Source organism: Saccopteryx bilineata, chromosome 12 (genome assembly GCF_036850765.1).
Source record: "Saccopteryx bilineata isolate mSacBil1 chromosome 12, mSacBil1_pri_phased_curated, whole genome shotgun sequence".
NCBI classification, from domain to species: domain Eukaryota; kingdom Metazoa; phylum Chordata; class Mammalia; order Chiroptera; family Emballonuridae; genus Saccopteryx; species Saccopteryx bilineata.
Window position 1 is genome coordinate 45,730,360 of NC_089501.1, and position 18,894 is coordinate 45,749,253.

At 47.1% G+C, this 18,894-nt stretch overlaps 1 protein-coding gene and 1 non-coding gene across 5 annotated transcripts in view; both read left to right on the forward strand.

Annotated features, from left to right (window-relative positions):
- The window catches only part of ESR1 (estrogen receptor 1), a 366,942-nt gene extending 357,983 nt beyond the window's left edge, over positions 1–8,959 (forward strand). For 3 of the 4 annotated variants that reach the window (XM_066247891.1, XM_066247890.1, XM_066247889.1), the window contains 2 exons: positions 5–188; positions 4,527–8,959. In XM_066247891.1, the coding sequence (XP_066103988.1) occupies positions 5–188; positions 4,527–4,764 (422 nt within the window). In that variant the 3' untranslated portion in view covers positions 4,765–8,959. The remainder of the gene's footprint in view (positions 1–4; positions 189–4,526) is intronic. The other variant, XM_066247892.1, reaches the window with a different exon arrangement.
- A 2,527-nt stretch (positions 8,960–11,486) lies between these two features.
- TRNAG-GCC (transfer RNA glycine (anticodon GCC)) lies at positions 11,487–11,562 on the forward strand. Its single transcript has one exon. It is a non-coding gene; the product is annotated as a tRNA-Gly (tRNA).
- The last annotated feature ends 7,332 nt before the right edge of the window (positions 11,563–18,894 follow it).

Below are 18,894 nucleotides of genomic sequence, written 5' to 3' on the forward strand. Positions count from 1 at the left end.
TCAGGAGTGTACACATTTCTGTCCAGCACTCTGAAGTCTCTGGAAGAGAAGGACCATATCCACCGTGTCCTGGACAAGATCATAGACACCTTGATCCACCTGATGGCCAAGGCCGGCCTGACCCTGCAGCAGCAGCACCGGCGCCTGGCCCAGCTCCTGCTCATTCTCTCCCACATCAGGCACATGAGGTGAGGCGTCCTCGGTCCCCCACAGGACAGGCAGAAGGAAGACAGGCCCCAAGCATACATCCCGGCTGGCCCGGGAAGGGCGGAGGCCCGGATGCAGACAGCACACTTGGCACAGTTTCTGGCAGGAAATAAGCATAAACGCTTTGGGAGGATACGAGACCGAGGTTTGAAACCTGCCTCGGGCATGGGAGCGGGATCAGAGAAAGCTTCCTGGAGAAAGAGATATTTATACTTAGTTAGAAGCATGTGCAAGGTCCTCCAGGGGGAGGGAGAGTGTGCAGTGTGCACATCGGGGGAAGAGAACAATTTCTGTCATTCACTTTGTCCCACCTGATCAAGGGACGTCTGTGAGGACACCCGTCCTCTGAAGGCACTGGGCACATCTACTGTGGTTCCTGCAGCATAATCTCCTTGCTTCACTTACGAATCCTACACGAGAGACTCTGCACCCCTATGCCTCGTGGAGAGTCGACATTGATTCCTCCACCCCTCTCAAGCCTCTTCTTGCCACCCCCACTGCCATTAACCTTGGTCAAAGGCACTGTCATTTCCTTCTGGGTTTCCATCCCAGCCATCCTACACTTCTCCCTGACTTTCAAATTCATTCTCCACAGTGGAGGGTGACCATCCTAATAGCAAATCTGATCACATCATTTCCTTACTGCAAACCTTGGAAAGGCTTTTAGATCAAAGTAGAAATGTGTTTATTTTGCTAATGTTACTTTTTTATCCACTCTTGCCCCTACTTTGTAGGGTTTCCTCGCAGTCTGAGCTCTAGCCATAAACAAGTGTTCTGTGAGTCATGGGGAGCCCACCGCAGGCTGCAGGCAGTTGAGGCAGCTCTGTCTCTTTGCCCGGCTCCCGAACACATCTGGGAGTCAGCTATGGAGGCTGAATGCAGTTGGGCAATGGCTGTAAGCTGCAGGCCTGCAGGTTGGTGAGGTGCCTCTGTTCTATATCCTTCTGTACCCACAGCTTAGCTGGGACATGTTATTTTCATAGAAATGGCAGTTTTAATCTTTTAATTCATGTCTGCTAACATTCCATTGGCCAAGCAAGTCACGTGATGGCATCCGAAGTCAAAGTCATGGACCCATGGCACAGGGAGCGCATATTTCTGAACAGTAAGCTAGTCTATCATAGTTTAGCTATCATTCCTTGCAGGAGGCATCTCCTGACCCTTAAGGCATAGTTGGGACTTGAATCTGCTCTTTGTGGTTGTTATTGCCCACTGGATTTTTTTGTTTGTTTGGTTTTGGTTTTTGGGGTTTTTTTTACAGAGAGAGAGAGAGTCAGAGAGAGGGATAGATAGGAACGAAGAGAGATGAGAAGCATCAATCATTAGTTTTTCATTGCAATACCTTAGTTGTTCATTGATTGCTTTCTCATATGTGCCTTGACCGTGGGGCTACAGCAGACGGAGTAACCCCTTGCTTAAGCCAGCAACCTTGGGTCCAAGCTGGTGAGCTTTGCTCAAACCAGATGAGCTCACACTCAAGCTGGCGACCTCGGGGTCTTGAACCTGGGTCCTCCACATCCCAGTCCGATGCTCTATCCACTGTGCCACCGCCTGGTCAGGCTATTGCCCACTGTTTTATCTTTCTGCCCCTTAAACTGTAGTCTTGTGAGGTAGCTATCATAATCCGTTTTGTGTACCCTGTGTACCAAATACCAACTAGCTTAATTTAAGCCTTGGCATATTGTAACTGATCATTAAATATTTCCTATTGGCACTAAGGAAGAACCTTACCAGAGGCAATAGAGCTTTCTGTTACAAAAGGTAATAGTGACCTGATGTCTATTCTCAATAGACCTGTAAGGTGGCTGGCAGAGGCTTAGTGGGTACTGTTGTCACGAGAAGAACTTAGCCTGCAGAGAGGGGAGGACAAAAGGGGTGGCTTTTGTACTCCATGAAGGCCACAGAAATGAGGTGACATCATTGCAGTAGAGAGACAGGTGCCCATGGAGTAAGCACGGGACCTCAGGTCTGCAAAGGACATTCCTTTCCTTAGTGGCGATGAGGGAAGGGCCAAGGGTCTGAAAAGAATCAGATTCAATTTTAAGGGGCTTTCAAACCTTGAGACTGTAGGTCAAATGGCAAGAAGTTTGCCCATTAAAGTCCCAGGTGCCACCCTTTTTGGAGACAAACTTGCAAATTGTCAGCTTCCTAAGAAAATAAATGTATCTTCCTTTTTTTCTGTAGCCCCTACAGTGCTCTATATGAAGTCTTATATGTCGTATATGCTCGCAGCATTATTACTGAGTGAAGGAATGAATGAAAAACTTACTTGGCTATTTCCCAATTCTGTGAATTTCAAATTCCCAATTAAGGGCTTCCACTCGGCAAAGTTTGGGAGAAAGCAATTGTAGTCTTTATTTTCAAGAATTCCATCAAAATCCCTGTGTCACAGATGAAGTTACTCACCTGGGCAGGTAGAGTAGGTGACTACATTTGGAGTACACATTTCCAAACCCTTCCTGTCTCTTTTCTTTGGATGAATATGACAAAGAGGGGAGTGGGGACCCCATTCAGAATAACATAATCCTCTATCAAATTTTCTGGCCGAGACCTGAATCCTCTCCTTGAAGAAATGTATTCATTTTTAGTCTGAGCTAGGAATTTCAAAGATGTTGTAGAAACCGTGCTTTGTAGATGAAGATTTTTATTTGTCGATAGGAACTGAATTTGGAAATCTATCAACCTTTGCAGCAGGAGCAAACCTAATAAGTGAATCCCAGGTATATCTTCAGTAAACTTACAGGCCTCGCTGGTTTGACTGGAAATATAATATATAGTGAGACGAGCCACAGGGAGCGCCCCCTAGAGTTTCTGTTTGAATTTGTGAAAAGCTGGTGAGAAGTTGCTGTTCTGTTGAAAGCTTTGAGTATTCTCTCTCTCTCTCTCTCTCTCTCTCTCTCTCTCTCACTGGTACACACACACACACACACACACACACACACACATACACTAGTATTTTGGTGCCTCACTACGATCTACAAAAATCACAGAACACTCTTTTGTTACACCTGGGCCCGGCCATACATTGTTGCTCAGAGGATTTGACACCAGATTTCACCTGACTCTAAATGTGATTCCTTAGGTTGTGTGAGCAAGACAGTGTCAGAGCCAGCGGGCTTTTCACTTTAAGGATGTTTTAAATTAAAGTGAAGCAAAACAAAAATAAACAAAATGCCACTCAAGCCCGTCATTTCGGCGGTGGTGTTGTACGGCTTGCATAGCTTTGACGCTGGGTTTTCATGGAAGCTCTCCAACCTGAGCTGACTTTCCCCTACTAACAATGCAGATGGAGTCCAGGGCCTTCTGTTGGGACTGTGGACACATGGTACTTTTTTCAAGTTTCAAGGTAGATAACAGCTGTTGTATTTTTTCCCTTGGGGGCGTGGTGGGGACAGAGCAGGGTGGGGCTGACGGAGGAGCACAGAGGAGGGGTGTGGTGAACAGAGCAATGCCAGGTGCCCACACTTCCCTGCGTCCATTTAGCCCCCATCGTCCGGACATTGGCCAGGGCCGTGGCGCCACTGTAGGCCTGCGGGATGGGCCGGTCGCTGCCCCTCATGGAACTTGTGGTGTATGTGTTGACATGTGCACACACGCGTGTGCGTGTCTGTGCGTGTGTGCACATGCTTGGGTGGTTAAGGAGAAATATGAACACAGACGTGGAGAAACAGAAGAATCTGGGGTGGGAAACATAGAGTAACATCAAAGGAGAGGGCTGCAGCTGCAGAGCTGTGGCCATTGCCACTGGGGGACAGAAGGCCTTTCAGAGAAAGTAGCATTTGAAGGGCTGAGGGAAGGACACTCCGGGCAGAAGGAACAGCCAGTGCAGAGGCCCTGAGTCTGGGAAGAAAGAGAGTTTAGTTTCTTCATGGGACAGTCCCAAGACGAATGTGGCAAAAGGGAGTGCGTTGGGGAAAGAGTCGAGGTGGGGGGAGCTCTGAGCGGTTGGTGAAGTCACACCAGTTGCACCTTGTAGAGCACAAAAAGAACTTTAGATTTTACTCTGAGTTAAATGGGAAGCCATTGGGAAGTTTTAAGCAAGGGAACTTCTTGAACTGTCCTCCACTTAAAAACAAAACATAACAACTCTGTCCTAGCAGGTTGTGTCTCTCGTCTGTGCTCTGTTGAGATGGGATGCCCACAGAGGGAATAGGCTCTCATTCGAGTCAGTGGGCGGGCCACCTGCAGAGCACCTCCTAAAATGGCTCTTCACACAGGAAGAAAGATTGGCATGTGCTTTAGAGCTTTTACTTCCGCTGCCCTGGGGTGGGCGATGGTCTAAAGTGGTCTTCTCTCTGTCTTCCCCCCTCCCCCACCAGCAACAAGGGCATGGAGCATCTCTACAACATGAAGTGCAAGAACGTGGTGCCCCTCTACGACCTGCTGCTGGAGATGCTGGACGCCCACCGCCTGCACTCCCCGGCCAGCGGCGGGGCCGGCCCCATGGCGGAGCCGCACCAGGGCCAGATGGACACCATGGGCCCCATGTTATCACATTCCTTGCAAACGTATTACATCGGCGACGGGGAGGCAGAGGGTTTCCCCACCACAATCTGAGAGCTCCCCGGCTCCCCCAGGTTTCTGAGAATCCCCGCGGCATTCTACCCACGTCATAACCACCACAGCAAAATTCTGCTCCTGAACACACTCCAGCTTGCAGCCTCCACCGCGGCTCTGCCGTCCGAGTGGCCGTTTGTTCGCTTGCTCAGTTCTTAGCGGCACGCCTTCTTCTGGGAACAGCCCGAGGGAGCGCAGGGCCGAGTTTTCTGTAACAGCTCTCTTTCTCCCTTTGCTACATTGCCAAGCATGAGGACTCCTCTAGCGTTTTGTGACTGAACCCAGTCTGCGAGCTGGAGCTCAGATGAGTCTGTGTGTTTAAGCAACGTGTTGAGAGCCAGGCCGGAGAGTGGACCTTTCACCTCTGTGAAGCACTTTTTTAATGAATCTAAGCCACAGGAAAAATATAGAAGTGGCTCCTTTACCTGCTGACTTGGAGAAAGCTGGATGAAGGGTTGATAATGGCGCCCTCTTGTATTCCTAAGGTGATGCGCCCTTTTGTTAAAGGGGCGCCAGGACATTTTCACTCTGTTGCGTGGCTGTAGCTGAACCTCCGGTCATTGTTCATTTCCCCTCTAGGAATACGAGAGGCACACAGGGAAGGGAGAGCCCCTAGTTGTCTAGACTTCGTCAACTTCTCACACTGCACCTTCAGATTTGCTGAATACTCTTCCGTTGGCTTTTGAGAACACTATGTATACAGGTCCTGGGTTCTGGCTAAGTTTTGCTGCCCAGGGACCTGTGGAAAACAGCAAGTTGATCCCAGTTAAGTCACCTCCACATATACCAGTGTCTCTGTGAGGGATACATTTTTTTTTTAATTTCTTGTTTTTGTTTTATAAAAGAGAGCCTCCTTCCCCCAGCTTTCTGCTGTGTAACTAACACTGAAGGTGAATTAGTCATGTGTGCTGCCCAGCCTATGACCAAAAGCACTTCAAATAAGTGGGCACCCTAGTGACACTTTAAGCCCCGAGGCACTAGGCTAAAATAGTAAGTGTGCATGATTATTGTAGGTACTACAGAACTTGGAGGGAAGCAGGGTAGACACTGGATAGAACTGTGAGGCTCAGGGTGTCCGGGCCACGGGCTGCAGCTCCCCAGTGCCACGTGTCCTGCCGGCTGCCCTAGGATCCATGGGGAGTCCCCCTTCTCTTCACTTCCTCATATGGCCCTGATTGGGAGCAGTCGCCATGGACAGCGGTGTCCCTGCAGCTGGCCGAGCACACTCTGAAGCTGGACAGGGGCCGAGGAGAGGAGCACACCCTACTCAGGCGCCTGGGACATGCTCAGACTACACATGCCCTTGGTTATTTAGAGAGCATCCAAAAATGAGGTTTTGGCTTTGGGGGATAACATGAAAAACTTCCCCCAGAGCTGATTTTATTAAACTTTATAAGCCAGGAGAACGAGACTAGAACGAGGCCACAGGAATCTATTGACCTATAGACTAAAAGAGAAAGCCTCGCTCTAGCCGCAGGGCAGCCTTCTCTAGGACCTCTGTTGGTTGAGAGTAACTATGGGTTTCCTCTTCTCAGCTAAAAAGAAAGTTTGATTCTCTCTAGTGACTTCACTGTCTATAATTTGAATCCCTTTGAGAGCTGATGTGTCAGCCAATAACCCAGCTAAGCTCCCAGGGCTTCTCCAGGGATGCCTATTTCAAAAAGTGAATTTCCCTCATTTCTAATGCCCAATACCTGGTCATCAGAGGACTGGGAACCAGGCAGGGCCAAAAAAGGAAAAAGAAAAAAGAAAGGAAAAAAAGAAGTGTTTTTCGTATATGTGCATCTAAATTTGGGGGCAACTTTATGTCTTGTCATTAAGAATATGTTTAGAACATAATTCTTTTGTTGTTGTTTTGTTTAAGGAGCACCTTATATATTATAATATATATATTTTTGAAATTACAATGCTTGTTTTATTAGACAATTGAATGTAGTGATTCAGTTCTGGATTTGATTTGACTGGGTTAACACGCAAAACCAACAAAAAATATTCAGTTTTTTTTTGTATGCAGTCATTGATGCCTGAGGCCTGGTGATTATTCATTTAAATGAAGATCACATTTCATATCAACTTTTATATCCACAGTAGACAAAATAGCACTAATCCAGATGCCTATTGTTGGATATTGAGTGAGAGACAATCTTTATGTAGCAGAGATTATACCTGAAAAGGAAAATTTATTCAGGGCAGCTAATTTTGCTTTACCAAAATATTAGTAGTAATATTTTTGGACAGTAGCTAATGGGTCAGTGGGTTCTTTTTAATGTTTATACTTAGATTTTCTTTTAAAAAAATAAAAACAAACAAAAAAAATATTAGGACTATAGATGATATAATACCAGCTAAATCCAAACAGTACTACAGGGGGGGGGTCTTACATTCTTCATCTAGTGTGTTTGTATTCATGTTAAGATACTACTATATTTGAAATGGGCCGAGAATACCAGATGGCTGGAATGTTAGCCCAGGAGTCTCAAATACTTCTAGAAATCTCTTCAGTATTTGAAGTGCCACTAATGGACAGCTGACATTTTGCTGCTGCTGTGGCTGTTGGGTGTAGGGAGCACGCTGTGATTTACCCCCACTACCAGGCAATTTAGGGTTTAAAAGACGTGATTGGCCTGGGAGGCGTGTTGAGGTACTGTGGGGAAGTGGGTTCAGGAATTTGGAGAACAAAAAATACAGTAATAAGAATCTGGAAAGGATGATGAGGCAGATCAATACCCGTGTCCGGGGTTTGCCTCAGCGCTCGGCCTTCTGCCTTGTAAGCCACAAATAACCTGCGCTGTCTGACAGCCATTTCTGAAATGACAGCTTGAGTTCCAGGGAAGAACAAGTGACATGCGCAGTGCCGTCCAAGGAATAGACAGCGGTCTGTGTTTGTGGCCACTGGAGAGCTCTGGGCTTGCTGTCAGGACTCTGTAATGGCGTCCCACAACGGTCAGAGAGGCTAGTTCATCCAAAGAGAAGACCAGCTGTAGGTTGCAAAACCCCTAAGGAAGTGAGTGCCATCTGTGAGTAACTTTCCCTGTTAACTCTTGTAAGTATGTTTAACCACGTCAATATCCCATGCCTTTCTGGGGCCGAATAAATAAGGGACTTAACTGATCATTTACTTTCAGTCACATCCAGGTGTTCTCACCTGTTAAAATCTTATACATTGAAATGGCCATCGACGTAGGCCATTGGTTGAAAGTACCCCCACATGGAACCCATTCCAAATCTTTTCCTATTCCAGATCTTATGCCGGCTCTGAGATGGACTGTGCACACTGGGAACGATCGCTAGGACCATAGTCGTGTCTGACGGTCGCAGGCCAGTCTGCTTTGGGAAACGAGTTATTAAAGGCAGATAGGGTCATGTGCTAGCTTAGGAGGCAGCCATGGTTCTCTTTGGAGCAAGTCTTGGGAGGATGACCCGGAACCCATTGTGCACTTCCTTAGGGGAACTCCCTGAAAACTGACTCACCCTCAGCTGCAGCGAAATGAGCTGCGGCTCCAAACACCCGTGTTCTCATTAGTGCGACTACTCTGTTTCTAACTGCATTTCCTTTCCATTTGGATTAAAGCGAGAGTGGCCTCTTTCTAAGTCATTTTTAATTGTTTTCTAAGTAACTGCTGCCTCTATCATGGTACTTCAATTTTGCACTGTCTTTTAGATATTCAAGAAAAATTTCTATTCTTTTTTTTTTTTGCATCCAAATGTGCCTGAAATTTTAAAATATGTAAATGCTGCCATGTTCCAAACCCATATTGAGTGTGTTTGCACAGAGCTGTGTACCCTGGAGACAACAAACAGCCCCATGAGCAGGTGCCTGAGACACGGACCCCTTTGCATTCACAGAGAGGTCATTGGTTCCAGAGACTTGAATTAATAAGTGACATTTTGCCAGTTTATGTTCTCTCACAACTTATAAACAATGCGTTCTTGTGCACTACATACTCTTCAGTGGAGAGCTCCTGTCTTATGGGGAAAGGCTCAAATGCCAAATTGTGTTTGATGGATTAATATGCCCTTCTGCTGATGCATAATATTATTGATGTGATTCTGTTCTGTTGCAGCTTTGCTTTGTTTAATGAAACACACTTATAAACCTCTTTTGCACTTTTAAAAAGTAAAGAATCCAGTGGGATGGTCAAGCACCTGTAAACAATTTTCTCAACCTATTTGATGTTCAAATAAAAAAAATCAAATGAAAGACAACAAGCTTTTAGTTTTTCTTTTTTTTTTTTTTTTTCGTAAGCTCCACTTCTGGCCAACGTTTCACGACTGAGTGCCTAGGACCAGGATGATGAAATGCATCTGTAGAGCACAGTGAATCCTGCCCAGCAGTCGGGGTGCCGGAGTCCCCGCCCACATCCACGACCCCCTCCTGTTCCAGGCCCAGGAGGAAGTGCGTGGGCATTGGAGTCCCTCGCTTCCTACTGCCACCACATACAGGCTTTGTGCTAGAGCTGCCACTTCATCAACAAAAGGGTGACAGGGACACAATTCATAGGGTGGATGTGAGGATTATATGAGGGACTCATGAAAATTATCGTCGTCTGCCTTACCTCCACCCCTTTCCCGTGAGGGAGAAGAAGCAGCAAGCTTGAGAGTTTTTTTTTTTTTTTTAATGAATGAACGAGTGAGTGGATGAATGAAGGATCGGACACTTACAAAATTTACTCCAAAAGCCCTCCGCCAAGGTAGAGCAGGAATGATTGATACATTCCCTCCGCCCTCCAGGTTTCCATTTTCAGGACTCCCTGTCCTTCGCGGAACTAGCTACCTGCACGCTCCCTTTTACTGGTGTTCTCTGTGATTTGCCTGATGAAGTTGGAGGAAAAAAAACAGTGTGACTTACTGAGAGGCAGCATAATACGCTCACAGGCTCTGCGGCTAGATTACTCAGTGTGAATCCGCGCTCTGCCGTTTATTGTGCCACTTTGGGCAAGGTGATTTCTCTGCGCCTTGCTTTCCTCACCTGTGAAGACAGATAATTGTGCCTCCTGCCTGGAAGGGTTGCTGTGTAGGTGACACGGGTTAATTCACAGAGAGCGCTGGACGGTGGCTGCCCCTGCTTCTTCCCTGCCCGAGTCCTCTCCAACTGCGTGTCTGCGCTCATGTCCCTATTCGGACCACTAGGTTTTTCACATAGTTTCAGTCATTTTGATTCCAAGGAGCTCCTGTCTTCTTGTTCTGGTATCCCTGGGTAAGTTCTTTGATCCCAATTTTTCTTCATTTCCTCCTCTCTAAAATGGAAATGAGAACAGTAGTACCACTACATAGGGCTATTTTGAGGATTAAGAAAGAAAATATCTACAATTCCTAATATAAGACCACACATCGTTAGCTCTCAGTACATATAGAGTAGCTATCACTCTTGTAATTGTCATTACCCCTGTGAGCGTTTATGTTTAAAGGAATCATTGATAGGTTTGGACTTACATTTTCCATTTTATAATTGCTGTGTACACCTCCTTTTTCAGTTCTCTTTTCCTTAGTATGGGCCCCTCCATTTTGTTAAATATTTTTAGGGGACTATTTTAATTTTTCTGCTGATTTATTTTCTCATTTGAAAATTATTTTCTTGGTTGATCTTACAGGATGTGCCTTGACTTACTGCAGTCTATTTGAGACTAATGTTAACTAATAAAAGAAAATAAAAATAAAAAATTGGGGTCCAAAGTAGCTCCATTTTTTCTTCCTCCTTTGTATTATTAATGCCATGTATATTATTATATCTATATCTATTAATAAACTCAACAGTAAAATGTTATATTTACTGGCTTATGCAACTTTATATCTTTTAAAGAAGTTAGATAATAAATTAGACTTTTAAAATATTACTCCTTGTATTTGCCATTTTCAGCACTTTTCATTTCTTCCTGCAAATTTCAGTTACTGTCTGGTGCCACGTTCTCTCAGTCAAAGGAATTCCTTTAGTGTTTTTTTTGTAGGAAAAGTCTACTAGCAATGAATTCTCTGTCACTGTTTATCTGGTAAAGCAGTGGTCCCCAACCCCTGTGCCACAGACCAGTACCGGTCTGTGGGCCATTTGGTACCGGTCCGCAGAGAAAGAATAAATAACACATTATTTCCATTTTATTTACATTTAAGTCTGAACGATGTTTTATTTTGAAAAAATGACCAGATTCCCTCTGTTACATCTGTCTAAGACTCACTCTTGACGCTTGTCTCGGTCACGTGACACATTTATCTGTCTCACTCTAAAGGCCGGTCCGTGAAAATACTTTCTGACATTAAACCGGTCCGTGGGCCCAAAAAAACGTTGGGGACCACTGCGGTAAAGTATTTATTTCACCTTTATCTTTGAAGGACGCTTTTTTTCTGGATGTGGAACTCTTAGTTCACAGTTTGGTTTGGTTTTGCTTTCAGCATTTTAAACATATCAACCCACCGCACCTGACCTCCATTACTTCAACCCTTCTGATACTCACCTGTATTGAATGAGTCACCTTTTCCTGCGGCCTTCAAGATGTCCTCTATTTTGTTGTTGTTGTTTGTTTTAGAACAGCATGACTGTGATATGTTTAGGTGTAGATCTTTTGGTATGTAGTCAATTTGGGATTCACTAAGATTCTGGGATGTATTATAGCTTGGTGTCCTTCATCAAGTTGAGGAAGTTTTCACCCATTAGTTTTTCAAATAATTTTTCTCTCTCTTTATCTCTCCCCTCCCTCTCCCCTGTAATTCTCATTAAAAACATGTCATTGGCCCTGGCCGGTTGGCTCAGTGGTAGAGCGTTGGCCTGCCATGTGGAAGTCCCGGGTTCGATTCCCGGCCAGGGCACACAGGGGAAGCGCCCGTCTGCTTCTCCGCCCCTCCCCCTCTCCTTCCTCTCTGTCTCTCTCTTCCCCTCCCGCAGCCAAGGTTCCATTAGAGCAAAAGATGGCCCGGGCACTGGGGATGGCTCCTTGGCCTCTGCCCCAGGTGCTGGAGTGGCTCTGGTCTTGACAGAGCGACGCCCTGGATGGGCAGAGCATTGCCCCCTGGTGGGCGTGCCGGGTGGATCCCAGTGGGGTGCATGCGGAAGTCTGTCTGACTGCCTCCCGTTTCCAGCTTCAGAAAAGTACAAAAAAACCCCACAAAAAACAAAAAAAACCCATGTCATTATCTTTATTGTTGTTCCATAAATTTCTGAGGCTGTGTTCATTTTTTTAAATCCCTTTCCTCTCTGTTCCTCAAATTAGGTGATTTCTATTCATCTGTCCTCAAGGGATTATTTTTCTTCTGCCTCCTTGAATTTAGGGTTGAATTCCTGAAGTGAATTTTTCACTTGTCAGTGTCTATTTCAGTTCCGACATATAAATTTAGTTATTTTCCCCCCTGTAATTTCTATCTTACTGAGAATCTCTAGTTGTTGATTTACTATTGTCATACTTCAACTCTTTAAACATGATTTACTTTAGATATTTTCACACATTTATATAAGCTGCTTGAAGTCTTTGTTGGCTAAAACCAATGTTTGGTGAGGCACATAACCAGTTTCTTTTGACCTCTTTTATTTCTGAGTATAGGACTTATTTCCCTGTTTCTCTGCATAACTTAGAATTTTTATTGAAAACTGAACACATTAGATACTATTCTGTAGCAACTCTGGGTTCTGATCCCTCCTAGAGGTGGTTGTAGTTGGTGCTGCCTTCCGTGGGTCATGCCTTTGTTTAGTAACTCACATTGGTTAAATATGTGAAATTTGTCTCCCGGACAATGTCCGGCCTCTGATGTTTCTGCTAGGTCTTGCGTTGGTTTCTTGTTTTGGTTGTTAAGCCTGGCTTCCTAGGAATTGCCCCAGTGTCTGCATAGCTTTGTGGTTATCCAGTGCCTGGACAGAGATTGCCCAACACCTGGAAACAGTGAGCCTTCTGTCCTCGGCTGATGGGTCTGTGTGCGGAGGGGGAGCATATTGGATTGTCAGGAGCTCTTCGAACTTGACCCAGCTTTCTGCCTGGCATTTTCTGGTCTCTGCTCCACATGTCACACAGCCTTCCACAGGAATGTGCTCACCACCACCACAGCCATGGCCTCCGGGGAGTGGAGCGAACCTTCCCTGCTCGTCCACCAAATCGAGCAAAGTGCCGAGACCATGGCCACAGCCACAAAGCTCTCAGTCCTTGTGACGTGCCCTACGCTGGTCCTGACCAAACTGTGGGGGTGGGGAATGGAAGTGGCCGCACGCAAGCATGCCACAGGTTTACACTGTAATTACCTGAAGTTCAGCAGTTTCTTCAGCATAAGCGTCTCCACATTGCTTTGTGCCCTTGGCCACTGTGCAGAGTGAAGTGGTTGTTTTTGTTAGTTTTGTTCAGGTTTGTAGCTGCTTTTTGGAGCAAGGATTTCCCGATCTCCTTACCTGGCCGGCCCTAGCTGGAAGCCTTCCTCTTCACACACCCCGTCTGGCCCTTACAATTCTTCTCAAAATACCAAGAGACGGAGAAGTCTGCATGTGTCAAGTGTTATTCCCAGTGCTTGGCAAGTTTTGGGGAGAATGTTTAGAAATCTGTGGAACTTTTCAGTCTACCTGGGGCTGTGTCAAAGTCAGAATGCCTAACCAGGGGTTGATGCAGCTCACCCCGTGGATCCAGGTGACATTCTCCAATGTGACAGAGTCTTAAGCCTTTGGGTACATTTGATTTCGGGATTGCTTTGTTCAGTTTTGCTTCTCTAAGAACACAGCTAATGTTGAGGTAGCAACTTTTCATTACGTTTATTATTAGGACTGTGCGCATTAGAAGCTAGTTTTAAGTTCACAATTATAATTGCTTAAAGTTGCAATATTTGTAACCATAACAAAGAGTCAAGCTAAGGCAAAAAAGAGATGTTCATTCGAGATAGAAACACACTTTCTACTAGAACTGCCTGCGGGTTACCTGGGGCACCCGGTTAAACGTACAGGAGGGGTGAATTCTCTGCAGCAGGCCACACCTGTGTATGAACTGGATCACCTCTCAGCCGAAATGTTGAAGAGGATCTTTGGCAAATGGAATAATCTTTGAATTTCCCTTTGAATTCAACCCTGAGTCACAACTTTTGCACAAGTATACACTCAGGAGTGACATTTATTCGGGCTCCACCGTGCCAGGTAGTACCTTATACGAAGGTAGATATATATTTTTCAAGTGAATGCCCTATTTTACCAAAAGTCCACACCTACATTACGAAAACAGCATTTATCCAAATCTCTTGATTCCTTCCTGTAGGGAAAACAGCTGTGGTTAGGCTTGCACACTTGTTTTCTGGCTGCAAGGACTTTGCATGATTAGTGTATGAGCACGTGGCTCAAAGCCGTGTGTGTGTGTGTGTGTGTGTGTGTGTGTTTTCTATATAAGGCTACAGGCTATACTTTCCTAGGCGTGGATGGCTTGCACACCGCCGCGAGGGACGGTTTTCCCGATCGCTGGCCTGTTGCCGCGAGAAGTGGTTTCCCCTGCCTGTTCGCTCGCCGGACTCCGCGAGAATTCAGTAAACGGGAGTGGGCCAACACCTGTCCACTCCGCGGTTCTGTGCTCTGCCTGAATCCAGGGTGGTCCTGCCTGGCCACGCCACCAGCATTACACTTCCCTAGCCCAAGACGAGAAGGGCTACTAAGGGAGCTCTATTCATAATGGAGAGTCCCCCCTCAGAACATCAGGCTGCTCTGGGCACCCAGACCCCTGGTACAGTGAACAGAGGTGAAATTAGGGGTAGAAACCCCTCCAGAAACCAACCTGGGGCGCCTAGAGCCTGTCCAGAGCCCTCGTCCCCATCCCAGGTGAGGTCCCTGCCAGCATGACGGGCATGCCGACCCACAGCCTGAGACCCAGCTGGATGCACAGACAAGCCCCGCCTGGGTGGCTTCCCACTCCAGGATTTGGAGGCTGGGTCCCTGTTGGGCAGATAAAATATATTATGCTCACTTTGTTAAAGATGGTGCTGCTCCCATGGAAGCCCGTTGCCCAGGTGATATTAAAATGTGTTGGGGGCGGGCTGTGGGCAGGCAGGATCCTTGTAGCCTACGACTTGGTTTTTAGGACTAAGTCTTTCCCACCCTTTTTGATGTGGGGTGGTGCAATCCCATCATGCCCCAGATAAGTGACTTTGTATTTGAGACTTCCCTATTTTGTATACTGGATTAAAGGTTTTGATTTTGGCACTATAAAGTGGGACAGACCAGGAGCTTGCTCTCTCTTGGTTCCTGAGATTGGCATTAGAGAGGAGAGCAGAGAAGGCCATGTGGAGGAGGCCAGGAGAAGCAGCCAAGATGGTGGAGTGCTGAGTGAGAAGCCAGTTTGTGCAGAGAGAAGGAAGGAAATGGGGAACAGAGGTGAATAAGTCTAGTGAGCTAGAAACCTTTGATTATAAGAAACTCAATAATTCAGTAGCTTTGTGAGCACTGAATGAGTGGGTTTTGGAGCCCAGTGTGTGTTTTTACTTGCCTGCCAGGTGCAAGCTAGGATTAAAGATGATGGCCCACCAGTTTTTGGCTCCATTGTTTCTTTACCAACTGTCTGAATCCAATGCAAACCTGCATGGGTCAGGCTGCTGTGATGGTGGCCGCGGCAACTGGCTTTACAGTCCCCATAGCTGTAGCCAGCCTCACCCAGGGTCAGCGTCAGTGACAGGCTGGGCTCCCGTTCCTGCTCCTCCTCCTCCAGGCAGTGCTGCGGGGGCTGGGTTTGGAAAAAGTCGGAGATGCAGCAGACAGTGAGGCCGTCCACGAGTGCCCCCTGCAGGGGGCTGCGAGGACATCACTTCGTGGTGTTTCTGCTCAGACAGCAGTGTATAGCCCAGGCCAAGGACAGAGGGCAGAGGCCCTAGGAAGAGTTGCACAAGGTGTTGGGGGTGGCGCTCAGCAGCTGTGCCCCCTTCCAGGAGAGCCACCGGTGCAGAGAAGCCCGAGAACGTCGACAGTACAACCCAAAGGAAGAGAGAAAGATAATCTAGGCTCAGTGATGTTGGCCTGGCTTTCCCTGCGCACATTCTCCACCTGCAAGTGGAGGGAGCAGCTGATGTGCCTCCACTCAGGGCGACACTGCCAGGGAGTCGGACCGCAGATGGCCAATCAGGTCCTTGGCCAGGTCTCTTAGGGACTGGCTCACTACAGCCCCAAACAGGACTGTCAAAATCGAAGCAGAAATAGAGGAGCTTGGTGTATACCGGGTTAGCCTCTTGGTCAGAGACAAGGGTGACGGTGACCCTGGCCATGAACCCATGGGCAATGATGACCAGTTGGAGTTGTTGCCACTGTGGAGCACTCATTTGTATGGGGCATTCAAGAACATCAGGTCAGCCAAAGGCACAGAGGCCCCATTCCCTGCCACCCCTCCCTGAGCGGCACCCACATGGTCCATGGTGTCCCAGCCTGGCTGCAGGGCCACTGAGAGTAGATATATTATTATCCTTTCTTTATAAAGGAGTGTAATGCTGGTGGTTGAATTTGGGCAGACGGTAGAGGAACTGCGGGGCCAGAAAGCGTCGGGCCATATCTGTTTGTTGGAGGCTCGCAAAGACAGGAGAGCAAATAAACAACAAAAGGGAAATCTGCTTTTCGCAGTAAGGGCAAGGGAGCAGGGAAAACCGCACCTCCCGGGCACAGGAGAGCCATCTGGGAGAATCGCCACCCAGGGCCAGCACCCACAGCCTGACATGGACCGCGCACACGTGGCGCTGCCACGCGCCCACGCACCCATCAGGCAAAGTGCTTGCAGCTGGTAAACCTGCGAGCAAGCCTAACACAGCCATTTTTCCCACAACGAGGAACCTGAAGATGAACACAGTTCGTTAAGGTTCCCAGAATCAGAAATCTGGTGCACCGCGGACATCATCAGATCACACCTGATTCTAAACGTGAGGGGCACTCAGCCCGGGGTTTGAGCTTCCTAGGGGTTTACTTAAAGCCACAGAGGAGAGATGAAAGTTTACTCAAGATCCAAGAAAGTGATAATTTTGTATGTGAACAAGCTTTTTACATTTTATGAGTAGAAAAACAAAACAAAACAAGTCATATGAACTTCTAAGGCAAAATGTGAGTCTTCAAAGAAAAATGGCAGGTGCTTAATGCTAAGGCCCGAGGTTCTGCAGAAATGTGTCCCTGTCTTCCTAGGACATGGTCCTCGGGTGGAGGAGCTCCAGACGCACTTCTGCTATCCTCCCTGGCACTGGGTGCCAGGCCTTTGGGGTTTCTAAGGTCACGCCAGGCACCTTTCCTGCCCCTGGTGTCTGCCAGGAGCGGTGGGTGAGCTGAGGAGAGATTTTCCTCTGCACCTTGGCATCAGCGGGAGCTCTATTTCTAGCTGATGACTTGAGACCTTGAAGCTGGAGGCAGAGGCACCCTCAGGAGCAGGAGGGCCTGTTTCAGAGGTGACGGTGCCTAGGCCAGGCTCCCTCCCTCCCCTGGTCACGAGACCAGCTCCGATCTCATGGTCCGGGCACAGGACCATGGCGGAAGGGCACAGGACCATGGCGGACGGCCACGGGACTTGGTATCTGGGTAGAAAGGATGCAACAGAGCTTTCATCCTGACTACACAGATGAAAATGGAAGGGGTCGGGGGAGGGACTGGAACAAGGAAGGAACGGGTAAACATTTTCAAAAGTGATTTTGAAACTGGGTGGGGAAACCACAGTGGCCAAGCCAGCGACGGCAGAAACGCTGACTGCAAAGTGGCCGATGCAGGACCGCCTGTGAAGAGCCCGTCGCCCAGAGGCCGCGGCGCGGACAGCGCTCTGCGTGACTGTCCAGGCCCCGTGCACTGCTGGACCTTCCTCCAGGACTGCAGCTGTCACCAGATGCCTTTTTTATTGAGAAATCAATAATTGTGGGGAAGGCCAATGAAAGGTTTGTGAGCTGGTAAACACTTTTATGGGCTGGTTGAATGATTGAGCTCAGCCCAGGCTCGGCAGACTTGGAGCTGTCAAGATTCCTGAGAATTTCCACACTGGCCACCAACCAGCAAGAGCACGTGTCTAGATACCCGGGGCCCCAGACCACAGGCCGGAGGGGAGCAGGGAGGGACGAGGGGAGGGTGCTGTCGGCACCTCTGATGCAAACGAGTTTCCAGGGCTCAGCAAACCGTTCTTCCTTCGGAATGAAAGGACAGACTGAAGATGCCACACTCACGCTATCCGCTTATCGTTGACTTTATTATTAAATATTTTAAAACACTGTAACGATCCACTCGTGAGTGCTAAAAATATACACGGCTCACAAAAATGAGGGAATCAGGGAATGTGCAGATACTCCAGTACTTTCAGCCTTTTGGATAGTGCATTTTCACCAATGAAATAAAAGATGGTTTTGCATCTCATCTGTATAATCTAACAACTTTCTTTGACTTGTCGTTCGCTTTTCTGATGTTCTTGTTTAATTAAAAAAAATCAAATGCTTTTTTTAATTGCTTCATATTCATTTTGAAATATCCTCTAATATAGATATACATATATGTGTGTATATATCCATATACATGTATATGATATATATGTAAGGAAAAGCATTGGCAGCTTAATGAAAAGAGGAGATCTGGAAGAGAAGCTTGTTCTAATTACCTGGCAGGATTACAAGAACCTAGGTCCCGGAAGCAGAGAGACCTGGACCTTGAAAAGTCAGACCCCAAGGAAGGTTTAGGCTTCTTGCTGAGGAAAGTCTAAGCTTTGGCCTCAGTTTAACAAAACAGCGGAAAGCCTATCCCTGTATCAGAGAGCTTAAAGCAATATGGAGATTTTACATTTATTTTCTACGATTGCATAGAGGCAGAAAGAAAAATATATAGATACTCTTTTATCCTTTATTAATAATAGTACTTTATTAATACTACTGTTTTATTAATAAACACAGGAAGCTGCTCTTGTGGCAAGGAGAGAGGGTGAGCCTGGCCTTCTCAAGTTTCTTTTGTCCCACTTTCAGGAGAGTGTGCTGACAGGTGAGTCCCCTGGTCCCCAGGTCCCTGCCCTCTGTGATAAGGGAGTGTCCAGGGCTGTGTCTGCCCCTCTCTCGGGTACCAAAAAGGCCACCAAGAGAAGAAACTGCATGGCGAGGCTCCCAGCGAAATGGTGCTAGGACCTCATTTAGCCAATTAAAAAGATTGAAATCCCCGAACAAATGAGGTTTATTGCCTGCCAAACGGTGTCCCCACCCTGGTCCCATGCC